This window comes from Diachasma alloeum, unplaced genomic scaffold, assembly GCF_001412515.2.
Source record: "Diachasma alloeum isolate Michigan unplaced genomic scaffold, Dall2.0 Dall_scaffold_00366, whole genome shotgun sequence".
Classification (NCBI taxonomy): domain Eukaryota; kingdom Metazoa; phylum Arthropoda; class Insecta; order Hymenoptera; family Braconidae; genus Diachasma; species Diachasma alloeum.
In genome coordinates, this window is record NW_021680505.1 from 432,529 (window position 1) to 456,487 (window position 23,959).

General features: G+C 38.4%; 1 protein-coding gene and 1 long non-coding RNA gene across 2 annotated transcripts; both read right to left on the minus strand.

Annotated features, from left to right (window-relative positions):
* Positions 1–2,848: 2,848 nt before the first annotated feature.
* On the minus strand, positions 2,849–6,309 carry LOC107041490. The gene is made up of 3 exons (XR_001461063.1): positions 6,157–6,309; positions 5,939–6,080; positions 2,849–3,354 (listed from the first exon to the last, which is right to left on the minus strand). It is a non-coding gene; the product is annotated as an uncharacterized LOC107041490 (long non-coding RNA).
* A 5,970-nt stretch (positions 6,310–12,279) lies between these two features.
* On the minus strand, positions 12,280–22,776 carry LOC107041476 (multidrug resistance-associated protein 4). The gene is made up of 6 exons (XM_015262059.1): positions 22,693–22,776; positions 19,927–20,169; positions 19,731–19,841; positions 19,197–19,331; positions 18,690–19,117; positions 12,280–15,744 (listed from the first exon to the last, which is right to left on the minus strand). The coding sequence occupies exons 2-6, from the start codon at positions 20,004–20,006 to the stop codon at positions 12,398–12,400; spliced, it is 4,101 nt and encodes a 1,366-aa protein (XP_015117545.1). The 5' UTR covers positions 20,007–20,169; positions 22,693–22,776; the 3' UTR covers positions 12,280–12,397.
* Positions 22,777–23,959: the final 1,183 nt, after the last annotated feature.

Consider the following 23,959-nt stretch of genomic DNA (forward strand, 5'->3'; position numbering starts at 1 on the left):
TATCGATTTTATTAGGTCTTACGTAGTCGCACAATGAGGGGATCCCCGTTTTCTTTCGATTTTTACTTCTGAATGGAGGCCATGTACATAGAGATAGGCGATGTTCTTAAAAACATCGATGTTGTGAATCGATTGTACTGGAAAAAACATGGATTATATTTAAAAAATCGATGTCATTTCTCATTACACAGAAAATAAAAACAATTTTTTTAAGGCCCGGGTGGATTATCTTTCGAACGTTATCTCGATTGTTTTTTCATCTTCATAATGTAAAATATATCACTCTTTCCATTGGATTTTACATCACGCAGGAAGATTGCGCATCGAAAGATAATCCACCCGGGCCTTAATCATAATTACAATTTAATTCCTTCTAGAAACAGACTTTAGAGTGTGAATTTCTGGCATTCAATGCTTGTTGATACTCTGATAAAAGTGCGTGGCCGCACTGTTATCAATTTTCAAACGTGATCTTGGTTCTTTTTTTCTATTTTGATAATTTGAAATGATCTCCAATTGCTATTCAGTTTTACATAGCTCTGCAATCTCCAAAAATTATGATTATGTACAATCAAAACAACGTTGGAAAAAAGCCGAACATTTTCAAGGAGCATTTTTGAATAATACTGGGGAATAACCCCAATAGGAAGGAAATTGCAAATTAATAATTTGATGCATTTAATGGCTGGTAGATCGTCATTTGTGATAATAGTCAATGGCTGTCAGATCGTTGGTTACCATGATAAATTATCCACTCACTATTTCCTTTCTATCGGACTTATTTCTTAATTTTTATTGAAAAACGCGCTTTGAAAATCGTCAGTTTTTTTTCTACTTTTTTTTATTGCACAATCATAATTTTTAGGGACTCCTGCGTAATGTAAAATCCAATGGAAATTGTGATATATTTTACATTACGAAGATGGAAAAACAATCGAGATAACGTTCGAAAGATAATCCACACGGGCCTTAAAATCTTATTCAATGAGCATAGAAATACAGTATATTTTGACACTAGGCCGTGAGGAACGTTCCTAACGAATATGAGTTTACTGGATAAGCCGAAGGCGAGTTCTGTAATTAGAGATGCAAAATGACCGTCATTTTTTAGATCGCGTCATATGACCAAAAAATGACGGGCATGTGACGCACAAATTTTCCAACTACAAATGATTGTCACAAATCATTTGTAACCAAATTGTTGTCAAACCATCTATATAGTTGCACAATGACGGTCATAACTAATTTCCAATTTGTGACGGTCATGAATAAAACAAAATAATTTCATCTATATGGATGGAAAAAAAAACGTGATTTCCATTTTAAAATGCGGATTAGGCCAATACAAAAGAAATTCAACTGAAAATTGACCGAGAAAAAAATAAAGTTCAATCTATATAGATGAAAAATGACCGTCATTTTTTCTTGACAAGTTGTGACGGTCGTAGAAGGGGGAGGGGGAATTGTGACAGCCGTCATGAACGCCTCGTGATGTGACCGTCAATGACGGTCACATGACCGTCATATGACGGGTCATGTGACGCATTTGCATCTCTATCTGTAATCATATGAGGTAGAAAAATTCTTCACGACCGTGTATTGAATAGTATTTTTCATCATTGGGCCCAAAAAAAACGCAGTTTATCAGGCCTAGTGATGAAACGAACATGAGTAAATCAGTTATTGTAATATAAAAATTTAACAGCTGATAAACTCGGACATATGATTCTGATCGGTTGTATTGCTTTTTGCAATGAGAATGATTATAAACAATTAATTGAAAAATGGAATATGGAATCTAACTGGAAAAAAGAGCATAATAACAGAGCATCGATACATCGGGGTGGCGCTAGAAGTAATAGAACTGATAGGAGAGGTAGAATGAATAGAGAAAAGAGATAATATCGTAGTCCATAGATTTATTTATTATAGTATTGTTAAGCATAATATCAGTAGCGTAGTGGTAAGACGGTACAAGTCAATTTTGACTATTGATCAATTTTCAATGAATATCTCAAAATCTAAGAAAGATAGCAAAATTTCTGTTGTGACGTATTGGGATCGACCAATACGTCGGTTTAGTAATTAATAATATGAAAGGATCATATTACCACTGGATGAGAGGAAAGAGAAACATTTCTCCATCCTGCCATCCAGACATTAGTCAGCTATACCATGGTGTCTTTTGGACACCATGGTCAGCAGTCACACGGTTTTCGCAAGTCCAGTTCAAGTAAACCGAACTGTTTGACTGTGTAGGTTTCTGTCAAATGAAGGCACGGAACCGTGTTAGTGAAGAAGACCGTGGGATTGCTTAAATAAGCATTTTTGGGGCTTTGACGAGCTTGGGAGGGTACCCTGGACTCCCCCAAGAGACAGAGTACGATCAGGAGCAGAGTCGAGCGGACCTCTAGCTCAGGCCTTCAGCCATACAAGACAACAACGAGTCAAAGTCCCGAAGTCAAATCAATATTATAGAACCGCGTTATACCGATCCATTGAACACTACCGTGTATAAATTAACCACCAATATACAGTTATTTTACCTACATCTAGTACGGTGGATTTAGTATCGTTAATCCTTTTTCTATCCTTGTTCGAACATCCCTCCGAGTGAGCGAACTCCCCGTGAGCTCACCGCCGAAACCAGCCGGTCAACATAGGGTACGACGGCCCTAGGAAGGAAGGACTTATTTCTATTTGTGACTAGTCCCAGGGACTAGTCATATGTTAGATCACCCAGGATTAATGCGGTGGGTGATCTAAGTCAAAACGTCACACTGTTATAACCTTTTTGGCAGAGCCGATGGAGAGCTACAACAAATGTAGTTACTAAAATTTCGCCATCTCCCTGAGATTCAGAAATATTCCTAAAAAATTCAACTGGGAGATATGTCGACTTAAACCATTTTACCACTTCACTGCTGATATAATATTGTTAGGATGTATGCATTTTCTTATTTTTTTGTATGGTAAACGTAATGTAACTTGGCAAAATAGATCGATCACAGAATACGTTTCATCTAATCTTCCACACAGGAATTCTCGGACAGCTCTAGCGAGGGATTGTCCGTCATGTATTCTCCATAATTAATCGTGTTAATGCGAAACGCCAGGAATCCCCCAGATTTCAGTGAAGTTTTGTATAAAAGTCCAACACTGGTTAAAGGACCTGAGGGCTCATTCTCGACAGCTTGGGCATCCAGAAGAGGCAAAGTTGTTTGTGAAATATCTGAGGAAAATTTTGACATTTCAAAACTGACTTAATGATTGTCTGCTGTCACCGGAATGTTGTCAAATCTTGGCATCGTTTCTTCAAGTGGATTGCTGCCCCAAGGGTCATCGATTTTGTATCTGAAAATATCAAGCCCATTAGTTTGTTCCTATATTACGATTGTGGAGAAATAATAAGAATATTGAATGTTTTTTTAACGGTTTTTCAAAGTTTGAACGTAATTGTCGGTTTTTCCATCACTTCCTCATGAACTTGTGATTGATTTAACCATTGAATGGTCGCATAATGAGGGAATCCCCGATGTTTTTCATTTTTTCTTGTCACACAAAAACTTTGTGAATGAAAAATCCACAAAAATTTGTATTCCTACTTTCAAATATATGGAACACATCTTTTTTTCGGTCCAGAGTTACACCAATGAATTATTAAAATCATCTGAAAACTTGACTCGCTGAAAATCCCTATATTTAACTTCAATATAGAATCCAATTATGATTTAAACTATTCTTCCCATTGTGATCGAGTTCGATCATGAGATTGATTGCATGATCTGTTGTTGAAAAAATTTATTTTGAAACCAATATTCAAGGAAACTTGAAAAATTTTAACGTTGGGGCAATGTTGGCCGTCAACGTTGGGGCAATGCTGAATTCAATGAATCATTGAATTCAATTTAAAATGCATCCTATTTATTAGCGAAAAGATACTGACTATGTTGTGACGAAAGCAATTTTCCACTTGTTTCATTTTATAGGTTATGAGGGGCACCTCCAAAGGAGCTGTTTACTGTCAGATTTCAGTTCTTAACCCTAGATTGGTCACCCTATGAGGGATTCCCAGCCTTTTTCCATATTTTTTTTACGAGTAAATGATGGTTCGGAAAATTTTGAAAAAATTTGATTTTGTCAATTGGAATGTCTAGAATTTAATAGTATTTTTTTATCACGCTGTGGGATAAAGTAACTTTTTAGGTGCGCTTGGCGTACCTAAATCGTCCATTTTCTACACATTGTAATGAAAAATATCGTTCGAAACTCATGGTAAAAGTGTTTTTTGGCTCGTCGTATTATATCACTCGCCTTCGGCTCGTGCTATAAACTTCCCTCGAGTCAAAAAGCATTTTTCCGCGCTCGTATTGAACCATACTATTGTCACTTCTATCAATTCAATGATTAGTCTCAGAAAAAATAATAATGGTAGAGAGAACCCGCAAAAGCAGGGGTCCCCTCACTATGTGACCAGAGTCGTTGGAGGTTTTCGTCGCGCGGCGTCACCAGTTACTCTCTAGCGCGTTCCTCCACTCCTTACGTACCTAGTCGGCAGGGTTGGGCGTGTAAATTACGTTGGTAAATTACACCGTTTTTGACCGGCGAAATTTACGTAAATTACCTCGACGGGTTTTTTTACATTTTTTACATTCCTTCGAAAAGCTTGCAAAGACGCAGTATTGGACACATAAAAAATAGTATATTGTGGCCCGAGGACAGATAAACTGCGAATTTTAATTTCACTTTGTTCGGTTAGAACGCGGTTCTCGGTACTTGAGGCATAAAATATCATTTTATGTCCCTAGGACTGTAAAACCGCGATTCTAACATCGATTTCCTCGATTGAATCGCGGTTTTTGGGCCCAAAGACATAAAATATTGTATGCCACACGGCGATAAAACCATTTCCTGACTCGTATGATTAAAATCCACGATTCGCGGCATTTTAAGAAACACAAAAACATGACCTCATACCTCGTAAAGAGTAAATTTCACGAGGGTCAAACGTTGTAAAAGACCAATGTCACAAGTCATCTCCGTTGTGAGAAAGTCAATCTCATTATCAATTGAACTTTATTGGATTTTCTGCTTTATTGTCTGTAGCCCGGGAAAAGCCTAGTTGGACCTGAAAAGAACCATTTTGTTCTGAAGAGTTCAAAGAAGCTACCAAAGACAATTGAATTAGTTTTATCATTTAAGAATGTTGAATGACACAAGTTAATGTCAAGACACAAGATGATGACGCCACGAATTCAATAGAGATCAATAAATAATGAGATTGACCCTTGTAAAATTCATCCCTTACACGGTATGACCCTCGTGATTTATCACCCTTGTGAGGTATAATCTTCGCGAAGCTTCACGGTTTACGATAAAAAGTAACGTCGGCTGGTTTTTTACATTTGTTACATTTATTACGTAAATTACGCGTTTTTTACGATGTCATGTAAAAAACTGCGGTCATCGATAGATGCCCACCGCTGCTAGTCGGTACCGACTGATAGACTTGGTGAGACTCAAGGGTTTTGGCAACTTCGCAGCGCCGTTAACATTGCAAGGAATGCCTCACGTCGTGACCAAAGTCGCAGGGGCGAGTCAGGTGACCAGACTAGGGTTAATTTTCTCTTTGATTTTATATTCTCTGTCATAACCCTTTAACCAATGGTTTAAATATAAGGTGCATTCATATGTTTAATTTACAATAGCTTTGGTAATCCCATTATTTGGGGTTTATTGGATTTTTTAAATTGAATTTTCTTTGTGCAGAGTAAATTAATCCCCTGATGAAGGACACTTTGGTGTTCGAATCGTTGGCAACTGAAGAAGAATTGGATTCCCTCTTTATTTTTAATTTTTTTATTGCTGTGATGACCGTTGATGGCTCAGAAATGAGGAGCTTTTAATGAGAAATGATGAGATTTTTGAAAATTATTACTTGTTACGGGTCGACAGTCTTGTGAGTATGGTACGGCACTTGGACAGCAATCGACCGGATGTGAAGTTGAATTTCATGGATTCAACTTTCAATTTTAGGTGTTGATTTCCGCCGTCGGGCTCGATGAGAGCGAATGTTATGCCTAAGATGCAATAAATAAGAATCATATGAGTGTAATCTATCAAATATGAATATGAAAATAATTTTTCCATACTGACTTGCACTTTTCCTCGTCCGAGGATTGGTATTGGCCCTTTCCCAAACTTGTAAAAGTAAAAATCACTAGGGAAAAATGTTGTTCACGACTAGTGCCATGGACTTTTTTTTACTCGCGTGGTTGGCCAGTCCTGGCCTTCGGCTCGGGCGCCAACTCCAACACAACATTGCGTCGTTATACATTAAAGAAAGGAATTTATATAGCGTTCCACATCTTTGTGACGTTATAGGACATGATTGGAGGGGATTTGGACGAGGCAGGAGGAGAACTGGGATTATTCTCAATATGAATACACGCATGAAAAAAATAAATAGAAAACCTAGCGAATTTGCTAGAAAATTCTGTTGGAATTGTATTGAACAATTCTATTTGTTTTTCGCGCTGATTCTATTGGCTATTCAATAAGAAAAAGTCAATGGATTTCGTATTTCTGTTAAAATTTTTCTCTTATATTTTTTTTTAATTAGAATTATCCGGCACAAATTTTTCAAGTTTTTTCCATTGGATTTTCTTTTCTTTTGCATTACAGAATCCGAGTGGAAAACTCTTAGAAAATTAGTGTCGGATAATTGTAATTAAAAAAATATAAGAGAAAAATTTTAACAGAAATTCGAAATCTATTGACTTTTTCTTATTGAATAGCCAATAGAATCAACGCAAAAAACAAATAGAATTTTTCAATAGAATTCCAATAGAAATTCTGTAGAAACCCCATAGAATTCCTATAGAATTACAATCGAATTTTCTAGCGAATTCGCTAGCTTTTCTGATTAATTGTTTCATACGTGTGGCCAAAAAATTTTTACTGAAAAAAATTGATAGTCCAGACCGGGATCTGAACCCGGGACCGTCCGATAATGGAACGCCTTCGGCTCGGACGCCAACTCCACGCGAGTAAAAAACCCCGTAGCACTCGCCTTGAAATATACTATTGGGGTGTGGATGATTCCAATGGTTTTCGTTAAAACTCCTTTCCTCCCGGATTATAGAACAGAAATGAAATTAGGTGAGAAACATTTTGAAATACCAGTAATAAGGGAATCCTTTTCCACGAGGATCTCCTCAAGGTCAACATAATTAGACTTGGAGTCAATGATGACATAATCCTTCAAGGCTGTGTATGCCGATGACTTCTGGTTTTGGACGTCTTGAAAGGTCGAGAATGAAATATTGCAATTGGTCCACTTTTCTGAATCCTTATCAATTTGTCCGCCAGGAAGTAATTTTCCTTGCTTTATTTGGATGCAAATTATTGAATGGTCCCTGAAGAACCGAAGTCCCGTAACAACCCCGGAATTAATAGGTTAAAAGATGGGAAGACTGAGTTATTCAGTGTGAAGTTCAGTAGCGCAGCGGTAAAACAATTTAACCTTCCTGTAGTCGCACGTCTTCGCCGAACGTTGTTGGTCGCGTGGTAAGCACTGCGCTGTCCGTACATTCTCAAACGCTGCGTTGCCAGAGCCGTACGACACTATAAACATATCACCGGCCAGCGACCCCCCACTCCGCACACGCTGCTTGGGACTACCAAGAGGTTCGGCAACACCGCTCGTCAAATTTCCACTACGAGAGTGGTTGCACGGTGAGCGCTGCGCTCATTTTCGCTAACCGCGCGCAACAAAAAAATTAATTGAGAAAAAAATTGTCAGTGCAGGGCAACCCTACCGTGTTTAATCTGATCAGGACATATCATTTGGGGAATTCGTAAACAGGCAGAGCGTAATTCATCACATTTCTAGAGATATCGTGGAAATAACAAAAACGGCGGCATTCAGACCATAGCACGACCACTGGAGTTTTAAGGAACTTCCGCAGTAAACTTTGGGGCTATAGAGCGGGGGAAAATATCAAAGGCTGAGACACTCCGCTGCATTTTACCGCTTCGCTACTGAGTTTACGTGAAATTATGAACTTTACATGTTTTCATCAGTATTGCTTCGAGTAATCCGCAAACTGAACACAGAAACCCCCTCGCCTGTTGCCTTTCGGTCACCACCTTCGCATGTGCAGATATAGGTGTCATGTATAATGGAACTGAAATTAATGTGAATCGTTATGAGTTTGATTTCCGAAAAAAAAATATATAAAAGTCAGTAATCGTCAATATGCAATATGAAAAAGTCAGTTTTACGAGCTCGGACGATCAGGTGCCAGTCTCCGTACGGTTCCTTGACAGTCATTTTGATTGCCGTAAATCGTCCCGTTTTTACTTTCAATCCAATCATATATTCTAGGGCTTGTCCTCGGCTAGCGAACAGAGAATTCACTCATTTGTATTAATAGTCAATTACAGTTTCTCCAAGCGACTGATATTGATGATCAGTGAATTTACCAGTTGACAAACTTTGTGAACCTTGAAATAGATACAGTCAAAACGGCAATGACAGACGTATCCATCATTATCAGCGTAGGGCAACGGGCCGCCTTTAATACATGGGTCTCTACATGATTTAGTGGCAGCATGACCATAATCCTCTACTACCACACGTCTATACAATCTTTCCATTTCAATAAAAGTAACATCTGAAAGTCCATAAATATAGAGTGAATGGTTAGAGCGAGTGGCACTCTACAGGGTGTCCCACAACCGATCCTTTTCCTTCGAGGGTATTGAAGAGGGTGCTTTTTGAAGTGGAAAGTTCGTCTTCCGTTTTTGGATCTGAGCACTTTTTTCCCACTTTTTGGAAAACTGATTTTGGGCGCGATAGGGCAAGAGGGGGGAGAAATGAAAAGAACGTGTTGAAATGAAAAAAAAACGACAAAAATTGGAACGATTTCAAAAAATAAATATACGCTTCTGAAATCAGTAGAAATAGACCATAAGATAAAAATGTCAGAATAAAAGTGGGAGGGGAACTTTCCACATCAAAAAGCACCCTCCTCAATACCCTCGAAGGAAAAGTAATAACTGTAATGACTGAATTTATTATAGTATCCATTTGATCGAGCCTCAAAGTAGCTCTCGAGACCATTCATTTGAAAATCCGATGACTCTGTGTTTACATACGGAAGACAAAAGAAAGCGATAAGGCGGCGCTCGAGGGTCCGAGAAGGGGATTAGGGGTAAACGAGTAGCTACTAAATATCCTTGCCAAATATCCATTTACTGAAAAAAATATTTATTTTTTCTATATCGGAATTCTCCACTCGAGTCATTTTCAGGGAAGTCTCATTAGCTTACAATTATGACAATTATATTGCTCTAGAAGATGATCATGTTAGTTATGACCTTGAGTGAAAGATTACAAATAATGATTATAAACATTAAAAAATTAATCGAAATTCTTCTCTGTAGAAAATAAATTTAGGAAAAATAAATAATCATTGGAGGAGTTCATCCAAGGTCATGGGCAACATAGTCATCCTCTAGAGCAGCTTGATTGTCATAATTGAAACCTCATCAGGCTCGACTGGGAATGACTCGACTGGACAAATACTATTCAAAAAATGAATGCTTCTCTCAAGTATTATAAATGAATATTTTACAAAAATAATTTTTTTTCTCGAGTTCTTATTTTCGATTTGAGATATTGGCCATGCTTTTTTTTAGAAAACATTTTTACATATAAACGAAAACGGCAAATAAATGGTAACAAAAATACGATTCCGAATCTTATCGAGTATTCGGGAAATTCCTTCTAGTTTTTAAGTTATTGCTATCAGCTTGACTGTTCATTTTTACAATCGAGTTAAAAAACATTCTAAACAATTCTGTCGTTTCCAATGAAGCATTGAGTTTTACCTATTATTTGTGAGACACGTGGCAAATATTAGGTTGAGCATTTTCGAAAACAGATATATTCAAGGTTAATAACCAAGTAAAAAGATAACTTTATCATATGCACGGTACATTCTTCCACTGCCACTTATTTCATGTCATCACAGTTTTCGCTGAGAATATGCGTTTCGAATTTTCGAATGAACCCGCTGAATATCATTTTACTGATCGATAAACTCCTGATCTATTTATACCAGATGTTCAAGTTTAAGATCGTTCTTAGGATTTCTCAACCCATACCGAACATCTGATGCAGCCAATAATATCAAATGTTTTTATCACCTACCTTGATTTCTTTGGCGGGAGGCTTGCTTGGAGGTCGATGTTGTCTTATGTAGAGATGCGAAGCGGTAATGATACCGGTAATTTACCGTAACAATACCGGTAATTTACCCATCGTCGGTAAAATACCGAAATGGTAAATAATCACTTTCACAGCGCAAATTACCGTAATTACCAATTTAAATTCCATTACGGTAAATTTACATCTATATAGAGCGATTTTGGAAAAATTACTAACAATTTTTGGTAATGATAATTATGATTTTTTGTCTTTTGAATTACATTCGGGACTATGAGAAGGGTGGGGGGCGACTTGGTGAACAACTGCACACACTAATGATACTACAATTTCATCCGTAGAGATACGTTTATGTGTGTGTGCGTGTATACGCCTTCTTTCCTCTGTTTTGGCGGGCATTTTAGTCAGTCAAGAAGAATAATATTATAAATAATGTTATCAAAGAACAGAGGATATTTAACTAAAACATATAGAGTTATTATCATTATTATTGAAGAAAGAAAGAAGTCTGATTAAAAAGTTTGATTAAAAAAACTCTAAAATTATTACTATTGTTTGTATTCTTGTGAAGATACATTGTACTTGAGAAAAGTTGAATAAATAGGAAGTGTTTAACCAAATATTGATTTGTGTTCCCAAATAATGAGTCCATTGCAAAATCTGAAGCATATTACATATTACTTCATTTTTGGGAATATTGATAATTTCTAGAAAGCATAACATATTTTTTATGTACAGAATAAATTCAAAAGCATCTATATAGATGTAAATTACGGTAAATTACGGTAATTTTACCGGAAAAAAGTGTTACGGTAATTTTGCATCAAACTAAAAGTTTATTTGTCCATTACGTAACAATACCGTAAAATTACGGTAATTTTACTGAAATTTTACCGAAAATAAAATTACCGGTAATTTCACATCTCTAGTCTTATGCGTTTCTGTTATGAACTAATATTATCCCAGAATTCAATCCTTTCTTCTGAACACATCGAAGATCTATCCCACCCTGGTGATTGAAGAACCACGGTGTAGCCACGTAATTACGTGGTTGTTACGTGGCTGTTATGTGGCTAATTTTTATCGCTGAAAAAGCCATAATTAGAGTATTTGGGGGTGAAAAATTATAAAAAATGATAATGTATGAATATTTATCGTAACATAAAATGTGAATCTAATTAATAATACTGTTATAAAGTGGAATGATATAAGGATGTAAATAATGGTTACAGCCATTTCATCATAGCTGTCTATACTTGGTATCTACATGACCGACCGCTGACGTATGAATTACCGACCGCCATCATGTGGCGCCAAAATCAGTGTATAACTGATTTTTACCTAAACTGGGTGGCCCCAGTTTTCAAATAGTCAAGGTGCTTTGTGTGAAAAGTCAAAATAATGAAAAAAAATGAGGGAATTCATGGGAGAAATGTCTGAGTATGCTGCATCATTGAGAATTTTTGCACATTTTTTTCAGATCTCAGTCGCGAGAAAAAAAATGATGAAATATGGATGTTCATGTAACCCCTTCAGTTATAACCTCCGAAGTTACCCTCCTCTCAATTAGGGAAATTTCCATGACACCCAAAAAAATAATGAACTATTGAGAAAAAACTAGTGAGTGATAGATCAAATCTTTCTTGAGAACACATATAAGTTTCAGATTTTTATCAGATTTCAGAAGAAACTTATTTGAACAAATGATTCGGAAAATTATGAGTTTCAGGCGAATTACGCCTTCACGCGCAGGCGCGTGATTTGAATGCCAGTAAGCGTCATGGGGAAGGTACGGGTTGGAATCCTAACCCTGATCGGTGGAGAAGTGCATGCGGTTCAGGCGTTCTTTTTACCGCTGCCATCAATTAAAATTTAATTCATCCATTAACTTTTTCAATTTCCGAATTTCTTTTAAAATAAATTTTTCCTTTTATCGCCAATATTTTGACTACTAACGCAATTTAAACACTTAAATTAACAACCATAAGTTCGATGGATTAAAAAAAACCGATATTAAAAGAATTTCGATCATATTCATAACTATCTTAATAATGACTGACATGGAAATAACTCCATGTATCTGTATTTAATCCTAACAAACTAAACAAGATTAAATAATTTACAATTGAAGACCTATCTTATTATCAATAAAACTGATCACAATTACGAATATCTTGCATCCATTCCTTCAAACGACTGCTTCGCTATTTTTACCAAGTTATCACTCATCGCATGCCCCGTTTTCTTCACAAAAGAAGAGAACTTCCCATGTCGATTCTTGAGTAACACATAAGGATGATCAAATTCAACAATTCGACCATTATCCATAACAATAATTTTATCACTATCCATAATTGTATTTAACCTATGCGCAATAGTTAGTACTGTACACGTCATGAACTTCGATCTAATAGTTTTTTGGATCAGCATGTCCGTATGAGGATCGACATTGGCAGTAGCTTCATCCAACACAAGTATCTTATTGTTCCTTAAGATAGCCCTCGCAAGACAAACCAGTTGCCTCTGCCCAACACTAAAATTCCCGCCCTTATCTACAACTTTGCCATCAAGCCCATTCGCTTCTCTGACCACCGCGTCCTTCAACTCGACTTGTTCTAGCGCTGTCCAAAGGGCATGATCACTAAACTCATTGAAAGGATCGAGATTCTTCCTCAAAGTGCCTGAGAACAGCACGGGCTCTTGAGGAATAATAGCAATATGTCGTCTCAAGTCCTCTAAGCTGATACTCGCTGTATCAACTCCATCAATCTCTATGATTCCCTCAATCTTCGTCAATCGAAACAGGGCCGATATCATAGAAGACTTTCCCGCTCCGGTACGTCCAACGATTCCTATCTTCTCCCGTGGTTTTATCATGAAATCCACATCGTTCAATACAGCAGGCTCATCATCACTGTATCTCATAAATACATGTTTGAACGTAATAGCTCCTTCCGTCGGCCAATTAGCAGGCTTCGTCGGTTTTGATTTCTGATTCTTGCTCTCCTCTCTCTTTATCTTTTCCCCCTTCGCAGGATCGACATGATCAGAAGTGTCTTCCGGCACTAATGACGAATATTCCAGAACTCTCTCAACAGACATCATCTGATTAAGCACTTCTGCATATTGGCGAACTCCCCATTGTAGTAGACTCGTTATTGAAGTGATCGAGGTGATGGCCAACCCCACCTCTGGTCCGCTGTATCCACTGGCTAGCAACAAGCCAAACGTCACAATAATCGTCAGGACCCAGCAGAATACGTCAAGTGAGAAACCGAAAGCAGCACTAGTCGCTGTGAACATGAACCAGGCGGAGCTATGTCCGTCCTGGAATCGGTCGAATTCAACCATCAAGAGTTCCTGACCACCGAAAGCTCTGATTGTCATCAAACCATTCATGGTTAAGTTAAGGTGAGTGAATACAGGCGCCTTCATCACAGCTTCCAGCCTCTTAAGATTCTTGCTGATCTTCACGTAGATCCTAGCTATCCAATAAAGCGCGTACGTGATGAGAGCGAATGAAACAAGAAAGATCGGATTTATGGTGCAGGTGATCACAATAACACCGCAAGTGATAGTCATGGCGATAGCAGCATCTTGCAGAGTCTTCGGTAGGAGATCGTCGATCGCATCGATATCTTTTGAGAATCTGTTGAGAATTCTGCCACTTGGGTTCATACTGAAGAACTGCATGCCGGTTCTTATCAGAGCGCTGAAGGCGTTGTCGTGCAAACACTGACTCGACTTCATACACACCATGTAGAAGAGCACCGATTGTGTCATGCCGAAGACAAAAATCGACAATGTGATTCCAGTGTACGTGAAAATCCCTGTGTAGGCAGGTTCGATATCGTATTCATCAGCAATTGTGGCCAGTGAAGCATTGCTATTTCTTGATCTCAGGTAGTCGTTGAATCGTTTCTCCTCAGCACTCACCAGTTTTGGGAAGAACATATCGTAGGAAGTGACCGCGACTTGTGTTACAACGAGAAAGAGTGCAACTGCCACGATCAGCAGCCAATTATTTCCGCTTTTTAGATAATTGATGAAGATGGAGCCAGCCACGGTGCCTCGCGACGTCTTCTCCAAGGAATTTGCTATCTCCATACCGTTATCGTCCTCCTCCGCTGCAGCAGCGTCAACAGGTACTTGTGGAATCTGACTTGCCGCGGTTTCTACATGCAGCGATGCCTTCCTATCCGCGATTTCAGGATTGTTGCTATCAGGATCAGCTGTGGAGTTGCATGCCAGGAGCTTGGAGTATTCCGAACGCGCCGATAATAATTCATCGTAATTTCGAAATTTCTCTAGCTTTCCGTGTTCCACCAGCAGAATTTCATTGGATCCGTTGATATATTGCAGCTGATGGGTCACTAGAATCCGCGTTGTGCCTTCCAAGTATTTCTCGACGCACTCTTCGAACAGGTACTTGCCGACTTGTGTGTCAACGGCGCTCAAGGGATCGTCGAAAATATAGATATCCGATTTTCGATAGACCGATCTTGCCAGGTTGATTCTAGCCTTTTGCCCTCCCGACAGTGAATTCCCTCGCTCTCCTAGGATTGTTTGGTCCCCCAGGGGAAACTGTTCAAAATCACTCGGCAAGGCACACACTTTCACGACTTCTTCGTATCTGTGAGGGTCATATGGCTGCCCAAACAGGATATTCTGGCGGACAGTTGAGCCGAATATCCAGGCTTCTTGACTCGCGTAACTGATGCTCCCGTTGATATCTACATGACCTTCAGTGATTGACATTTCACCGAGGATCGCTGATATCAGGGAGCTTTTCCCGGAACCAACAGCACCAATCACTATGTAAACTTTTCCCCGTTCGATTTCAGAGTTAACGTCTTGTAAAGTATTTTCGATCGACTTGTCATCCCATTTGGCCGTCAAATTGACTAGTCTTATAGAGGTACTTTTTTTGGTATCAGGTACGTACTTTCTATGTCCTTCATTCGGATCACTGCGGACTGGTCTCTCCGGAGACATCTCCCTGTCAGCCTTCCCAACACCTAACTTCGATATGCGCTTTGATGTGATCATCTTCATCGCCGTCCAATCCATATCAGTCCGAAATTCCTTCGTCATCAATAAACTCTCAAGTCGTTTCACTGTTACGATACACTGAGCAATCTCCGATATACCTCGTGAGAACATGAAACCCATTACTTCAGCGAGAACCGAGTAGTAAGCGAAGAAGACGAATACCTTTTCGGTTGACAATTGCTGACCAAATAAGATCATTCCAACTAGCGTGCAATACAGCGCTGTGCGAGGTACGAAAAGATAGAGTGTCATGAAAGCTCCGTGGATCCACGAGTTCTTGCGAATTATACTAAGTTCCAATTTTCGAATGAGTGCTATCTTTTGGCAGAACGGCTTCTCCCAGGCATACATCTTTATTACTTGAACACCAGAGATTATTTCGTTCATTACACGAACACGCTCGTCTGTCTTCACTGTTGTTTGGAGACGGTATTTTGCTGATAGCTTGCCCGTGTAGGCTGAAAAAGGATGGACGACAATTACAATTACCAATTTATGAACAATTAAACGGGCTTTGACTTGAATGAAATATTGTACCGAGTGGAAATTTAGTTGAGGTATCGCCTGATCATGATTTGGTGTAGATCCAATACCGATTTGGATTTTTTGACAAGATGGTATGCATTACGATACGGCCAAATTAAGTGAAATCTATCTGGACCTAATGAGGCTGTGCTAATTTTGATCCTGTTCTGATCAGTTGAACCAATATTAGATCCAAAAGGTACCCGGATACTTGTTTCCCGGAAAATCCTTCTCCGGGAAATTGTTCCCCAGAGAATTGTTCTCCGGAAAATTGTCCGTCACGACTTTTTTCTTTGCGCCAATTTCTATGTTATTTCTATTTGATACATCTAGATGGTAAGTTTCGATCCACCCGGCGTCTAGTAGTTATCACTACACAGGCTGAGAGTGGTGCCTCATTGCTGACATTGTCATCACGATTGTAGCATGGTATTGTCAACATTTTATCATGTTGAATCAATATTGATTTACATTTTTCACGCGGACTTGTTCTCGAATTTGGGATTTCATATTGTTTGATTTGTTGTAACATGTATTTCAGTAGTGAAGTGGTCAAACGGTTCAAGCCAATTCCGNGTTCATTACACGAACACGCTCGTCTGTCTTCACTGTTGTTTGGAGACGGTATTTTGCTGATAGCTTGCCCGTGTAGGCTGAAAAAGGATGGACGACAATTACAATTACCAATTTATGAACAATTAAACGGGCTTTGACTTGAATGAAATATTGTACCGAGTGGAAATTTAGTTGAGGTATCGCCTGATCATGATTTGGTGTAGATCCAATACCGATTTGGATTTTTTGACAAGATGGTATGCATTACGATACGGCCAAATTAAGTGAAATCTATCTGGACCTAATGAGGCTGTGCTAATTTTGATCCTGTTCTGATCAGTTGAACTAATATTAGATCCAAAAGGTACCCGGATACTTGTTTCCCGGAAAATCCTTCTCCGGGAAATTGTTCCCCAGAGAATTGTTCTCCGGAAAATTGTCCGTCACGACTTTTTTCTTTGCGCCAATTTCTATGTTATTTCTATTTGATACATCTAGATGGTAAGTTTCGATCCACCCGGCGTCTAGTAGTTATCACTACACAGGCTGAGAGTGGTGCCTCATTGCTGACATTGTCATCACGATTGTAGCATGGTATTGTCAACATTTTATCATGTTGAATCAATATTGATTTACATTTTTCACGCGGACTTGTTCTCGAATTTGGGATTTCATATTGTTTGATTTGTTGTAACATGTATTTCAGTAGTGAAGTGGTCAAACGGTTTAAGCCAATTCCGTTCTAGCGCCAGTTCTCGATGAATATCTCAAATTCTAAAGGAGTTAGCAAAATTTTCCGAAAATTTTTTTTTGTAAAGAAAAGTGAAGACTATCGAAAAAGATCTTACAAAAATTACGCTATCTTTTTCAATTTCCGAGTTATTCACCAAAAACTCAACTGGGAGCTAAGGCGACTTAAACTGATTAACCACTTCACTATTTATTTGCTGATTTTCGTTTTTTAAAAAATATGTACATGACCTTATAATTTGGTGTTTTTTCGTTTCTTATTGTGGTGAATAACGTTCTTCATTTTATTTTGCGGCTAGTTTTCGGAGTTTCTTTGGGGAACAATTTTTCGGGAACGATTTTCCGGCGGAACATTTTTCTCGGAACCAGGGTTGGGCGTGTAAATTACGTTGGTAAATTACACCGTTTTTTACCGGTGTATTGGATATATAAAAAATAGTATATTGTGGCCCGAGGACAGATAAATTGCGAATTTTAATTTCACTTTGTTCGGTTAGAACGCGGTTCTCGGTACTTGAGGCATAAAATATCATTTTATATCCCTAGGACTGTAAAACCGCGATTCTAACATCGATTTCCTCGATTGAATCGCGGTTTTTGGGCCCAAAGACATAAAATATTGTATGCCACACGGCGATAAAACCATTTCCTGACTCGAATGATTAAAATCCACGATTCGCGGCATTTTAAGAAACAAAAACATGACCTCATACCTCGTAACGAGTAAATTTCATGAGGGTCAAACGTTGTAAAAGACCAATGTCAGAAGTCATCGCCCATGTGAGAACGTCAATCTCATTATCAATTGAACTTTATTGGATTTTCCGCTTTATTATCTGTAACCCGGGAAAAGCCCAGTTGGACCTGAAAAGAACTATTTTGTTCTGAACAGTTCAAAGAAGCTACCAAAGACAATTGAATTAGTTTTATCATTTAAGAATGTTGAATGACACAAGTTAATGTCAAGACACAAGATGATGACGCCACGAATTCAATAGAGATCAATAAATAATGAGATTGACCCTTGTAAAATTCATCCCTTACACGGTATGACCCTCGTGATTTATCACCCTTGTGAGGTATAATCTTCGCGAAGCTTCACGGTTTATGATAAAAAGTAATGTCGGCTGGTTTTTTACATTTATTACATTTATTACGTAAATTACGCGTTTTTTACGATGTCATTTAAAAAACTGCGGTCATCGACAGATGTCCAACGCTGCTCGGAACCAATCCAGACCAAATCCTAGCATTTTGATCAGGCTTGGATCCAAACAAGCGTTTGATTTCTGGTCTGGACTGATCAGTGTAAATATCATTCTGATGTTGCTTTATCAGTTTCGATCAGGATGGGATACCAAAAAGGGTGAATGAGATCAGAAATGGAAACTGTTTTCATTCGACATGGATTCACTTATCAACAAGTTTACATGACGAAATTTAGGTTCATGTTGGATCAAAACAGGTGTTCCATTTTTGATCCGAGAGATCAGGTATGACATATCACCTCCCCATTTCGACAGTATTTCGATTTCCACTTGGCACCTTCAATTCAAATGATCATATAATTTACATTGAATTGGTACGATGATAGATATCACCGTGATGCCGATCAATCCGCTATAACCAGCTTCAGTCCACAAGAAATATCCAACAATAATCGCAGCCAATGGAGCTGACCACAAATAGTGAATGAACACGAGTATGAGATCAAATCGATTGACATCATTAGCGAGCAGATTAACTATCTTTCCTGGTGTTGTCTCACTCAAGCTCGTGACATTCAGACGCAGTGCCTTCCGGTAAACCAGTGAGCAAACAGCAATGCGAATCCTCCCACCAATGTGATAGACTTGATACAGCCAGTGATTCGCAGCAATTGCAAATATTGCCGTGGCTAAGCAGACTCCACCTGCATACATCAATGTTTCATTGTAACTGATGCCTTTATCTTCCCGGAAATAACGCAGCAGTTGGCCAATCAGCATTGGTGTTCCTAATCTGTTGTGCAGAGACAAATGACATTAAATATTTGATCGGAATTATCGAACAACTGTGACGATTCTTTAGGATGATTTACCGTAGAAGGAACTCATTTATAATTTGCAGTGCTCCGAGCCAGACTAACTCCCACCAGAAACATTTGAATAATACCCTTGTGAGACTCGGAGATCGACGATGCTTTGCTGCCCTCTCACATTCTCCTTTCCAATGTCTGTTTTTCGGAATTTTTGTTTCATGAGAATCACAATCTATTCAGTCTTAAAAAGACAAGTCTCAGGGAGAAGCTGTCGTAATGACAGAACAGCAAGATTTGAAACAATGAAAATTATTGCCGGAGACTTTCTCTTGATGGATGAGGTAGACATTGGAGATTGAAGAATTCTTCAGACAAGAATGATTGGTTACTGACCATCGACGGAACTGATCTCAAATAACTTATTTAAATAATCTTCCAGTCTCGTCTGTAGGAATTCCCGATTGGCTTCAATTTTCCAAGTCCTTCCCGGATCCACCAAGATTTTCTCTCGGTACACCAGTAGGTGATTATGAATCCCCCCTTAGACTTGTTGTGTTTCATCATTTCGCTACTAATATTATCGATAGAATTTACTTGTCTATCCGATCTCCCAGTGAGTTCGACTGGTCATCATTCAGCGGATCGTACAGGTCCTCTCTGGCCAAGATTTTACTGTATCCCAATTTGAAGAATTTGATAGTCCACCTTGATCCAAAGTGCATTTAAAAACACTATTAATAACACTACGAGACACTGGATTAAGGATAATGATGGATTATCGAAAACTCACGTCCAGAATACGACTCCAAAGAAATTAGCAGTTTCCCGAGGATTCGCATGACTAGAATTTTTGTCCGCAGACATTCCCATCAATTGCTTATAACACAGTGCAGAATGAACATCAGTTCGATCACAATTATCAGCAAGTGATGCTTCTCGTTTACGACTATACCCTCTCCTTCACGGAAATGGAATCACTACTGCTTCGGTGATGATTTATTAATTAATCCTCCACTATCACGTAACCATCGCCCTGTAAAACATTGTATTAGCACGTGTAACTAATTATTGACGCGAGGAATAGAGATAACGAATGATTATGTATTCACAACTACACCTACCGAGAACAATTATTTTTGTTTGATAATTTTGGGAGACGGGGTTTGTGACCTCTCATTACTATTCAGTACTTATAGACACAGATGGAAAACATGAGATTTCATAGAAATCATTTCTTTATCACCGAAATTAATGACGCAAAATAGATCGTCCACTCTGGGAAGAATATGGCAATTTTTCTAATGAAGTGAGGTGGAGGTGTCACAACTACACCTAACAGGAACAATTATTATTTCATAATTTTGGGAGACGGGATTAGTGACCTCTTATTACTATTCAGTACTACTAGATTCAGATGGAAAACATGAGATTTCATAGAAATCATTTCTTTCTTATCACCGAAACTAATGACGTAAAATAGATTGTTGACTCTGGGAAGAATATTGCAATTTTTTTTTAATGAAGTGAGGTCGAGGGGTCATTCATTTTCGAAATCACGGTGTCACTCAGGACTGAAATCGTATGAAATCCATTGGAATCAGTGAAATCCTGGGATTTCATCTATTTCAGGAGATTTCAATTGAAATCACTTGCAATCGGTAAAGTCTCGTGAAATCATGAAATCAGCAACTCGTGAGACCCTTTCAAATACATCAAAGAGAAAGAAATGTTTTTGACTTATTTGTAGTCTGTCATTCTACGTAAGGTCAGTGACCCCACACTTGTCTAGCTAAGGTGAACACATTATTAGTCCAATATTTCTATCGAAATGAGTGTGAAAATTGTGACGTTCTAAATTAGGCGTCAGAGGGTAGATCCTTCAGGATTAGAATTCACCCATAACTTTTCAACTTTTAACGTTATTTATTGCAAGAAACACACATTCTTACAAATGGCCATTGCCCGAGGACCTTCAGCCTAGAAAAAACTTCTTTTGTACAATATCAAATTATCTCTATCAGGAGTTGTGTACATGTGGTTCAATGTTTATGATAGACGTGAGAAAAAGAGAGAAAGAAAAAAAAGAGAAATGAAAATGGTGATGAGTTACAACTTTTGAATATTCATCGTACAGGAATTGTTATGGGGTGCTGATGGTACATTTTTTCCAAGATGAGAGATGAATAGGATAAAAGTGAAGAGCGTACGAACTGTAAATTATTGAAGATAACCCGAATCGAAATTTTACCGGGTCTCCCAACGTAGTTTCAAGGTCCACTGGTGGGTTTAGGACGTTGAAAATATGTTGTCCAGTGTACAGGCTCAAATGCACCGATTCAACCTACTTTCGACGTAAATACCGTCTCTTTTTTCCATTTTTTCCAGATTGTACGTTGAAATTAGGTTGAAACTAAACGTATCCCCAACGTTCATCCACCGTACATTCTTTCCTTCCTTCCTTCCCCCTACCCTCTTCACACTACCAGTTCCATTCTAACATCGATTAATTGATTAAATCTTGCATAAATTAATCGGTGGAAGAATGGCAAAAATATAAATATTATTAACTCGGTGAAACAAAAATGGAGAAAAAAGAAAAAAAAACGGATCGATCCATTGGTTCTCGAGATATTCCTGCTTGTAGTTCTGCCGTGTTCCCTTTCGGTCACTCATCCTTTTTCTGGTTTTACTCGCTACTGCTCAAGCTCAGTGATCGCAAGATATCCCGGTATGCTTCTGAGCTGTACAGTTGCTTGTGGCGAGTTGTACTTTTTTCGGGTTTATATAAGCAACTAATAAGAATAAAAATAGGAAAAAACAGAAAGAAAGTATAGGCAATAGAGTAATACAGGAACTTAAGAGGAAAGGAGCAGGGAGAGGAGATGAGAGGGATTAGAGTTCATATAGGTCTAAGGCGTCTAGGTCGGACCCTTCATGTAAAAGTCACTGAGTGTAAAGATCCGATAAGTGTAAGAGTTAGTTGAGTCTGAACGATCACGCAAATCTAAGGGTCAGTTGAACCTAAAGGTCAAAAGAGTACGAAGGGTCAGGCGAATGTATCGCGATGATCTCCATAATTTTTTCTGCGCAGCTCAATGCAATATTCCTTTCTCCGCCCTCTATTATTTGACGATTCAATAAACAATCGATTACACCGAAAAAATCCAGGATTTTTTGAATGATCAACGATGAAGAGAGGAATCTTTCCTCGCGCGTCGCAGAGAAAACGCGGATGAATCTGCTGAAGCGCTCCGGGCGTATTAATCTCCGGTAAAAATCCCGCGATCTCAAACCGTTTCCTCCTTCGTGTGGAATAACCCTTCGTAAATGGTGAATGAAACCTAGTGGACAGCGGGACGCATCCGCGTATCCAATCTAATGGCAGAATTTTCCCGCCAATTCTATTTGCCACATCCTGAATATTTCCGCGGATACGTTTCTGCGTGGATCATTGTTGCCTCGACCATCATCCACGAGATTTCACATCAAGCCCATGGTTTTTATACTAATTGATAAGTCTATTCTCGATAGAATATATGCGTTCGTGTATACATACCACAGATATTGAGAAAACATTCCGTCAAATTCGGGCTACGATTGTATGACTCATCCGTGCTGGCTGGGTGGCACGGAGTCCCGGAGGAGACTGAACACTTCAAACGTCTCGATAATACACTCATAATTATAGTGATATACACACACACATCTCGAAGAATGAATTACGCACATATTGAGAGAAGCATCTGTCTTCGTGCACGTGCTGCGCTTCTCCAATCAGTCTAGGACCCACACATGGAGAGGGACATACTTTCTATGTTTTAGGGGAAAGTGAAATATGACGGACCGACTTTGATCATCAACACCTTCTAGTAAACGGTGTAATTTTGATGAATCATGTTTTATTTTGAAGCTTAAACAAATATTTTTTTTATTTAAACAAATGCCTTGGAGATTAAAAAAAAATCGGGGAATTTAACTCCGTTGTTCTTGAGTTATTGACGATTGGGAACGCCGTGTTTTACCCCACTCTCTTCATCTTGGGAAAACTCTGCAACGGGAGGAAAAATCGTCGATAGTAATAAAATTGTGAACCAGAAATGAAAGGCACGAGAAACTTTGAGTTTTCTGTTTACGATTTTTTTTATTAATTAAATCTTGTCGATGAGATGATATCGTTTCGAAATCGGAGCCTTGATTCCGTATTTTCCCTAGTGTGTGATGGTTCAGGGGCATAAGTTGACTCATGTCTTCATGAGTAGCATGATCCTGATACATCGCATATCAAACCTCCGATTTTTACCTCTGCTGTTAGACGCATTGTCATTGTCTAGCCATTTATTTATCAATACACTGATAGTCATTGCCTCCTACAAACTATTATTATGAAGTTTATACACATAAAGAAATTGAATAAGATTATAACAAAAGATAATGGTATTACAAACATTCTTGTTTGTTCAATTTTTTGAATGATATTGCCGATTTCAGCTGGCGTTAATCTTTGGTATAGTGACCAGGCTCCGGTAATATCGTTAGCTGTATAGAAAAGTAACGTAAGTGCCAAAATACGAACATTCAATAGAAAAAAGAGAAACAACAAACAAATATGGGAACTGGAATTAAAAATTCAAAACTTCTGGTATGAGGACATTTTTTGGCACTTACGTTAGTCTTCTATACAGCTAACGATATATTAATTGTGAAGTGATAATCCCAATATTTAGAGTTTGCGAAGAAAAACATCCGTGAAGTACACACACAGAGAAAATGACTTGGTGAAATTCACCAACTACACTGTTAAAAAATTTTCACTGAAGTTTCCA

What these genes read in the sequence shown, in the direction of transcription:
- LOC107041476 (XM_015262059.1), bottom strand. Translation starts at nt 20,006, where the DNA reads ATGGGAATGTCTGCGGACAAAAATTCTAGTCATGCGAATCCTCGGGAA. An exon ending in CTGGGAGATCGGATAGACAA is followed by an intron (nt 19,332 to 19,730) that starts GTAAATTCTATC and finishes TCCGAAAAACAG; the next exon opens with ACATTGGAAAGGAGAATGTG. An exon ending in TATCATCGTACCAATTCAAT is followed by an intron (nt 15,745 to 18,689) that starts GTAAATTATATG and finishes ATCCTTTTTCAG; the next exon opens with CCTACACGGGCAAGCTATCA.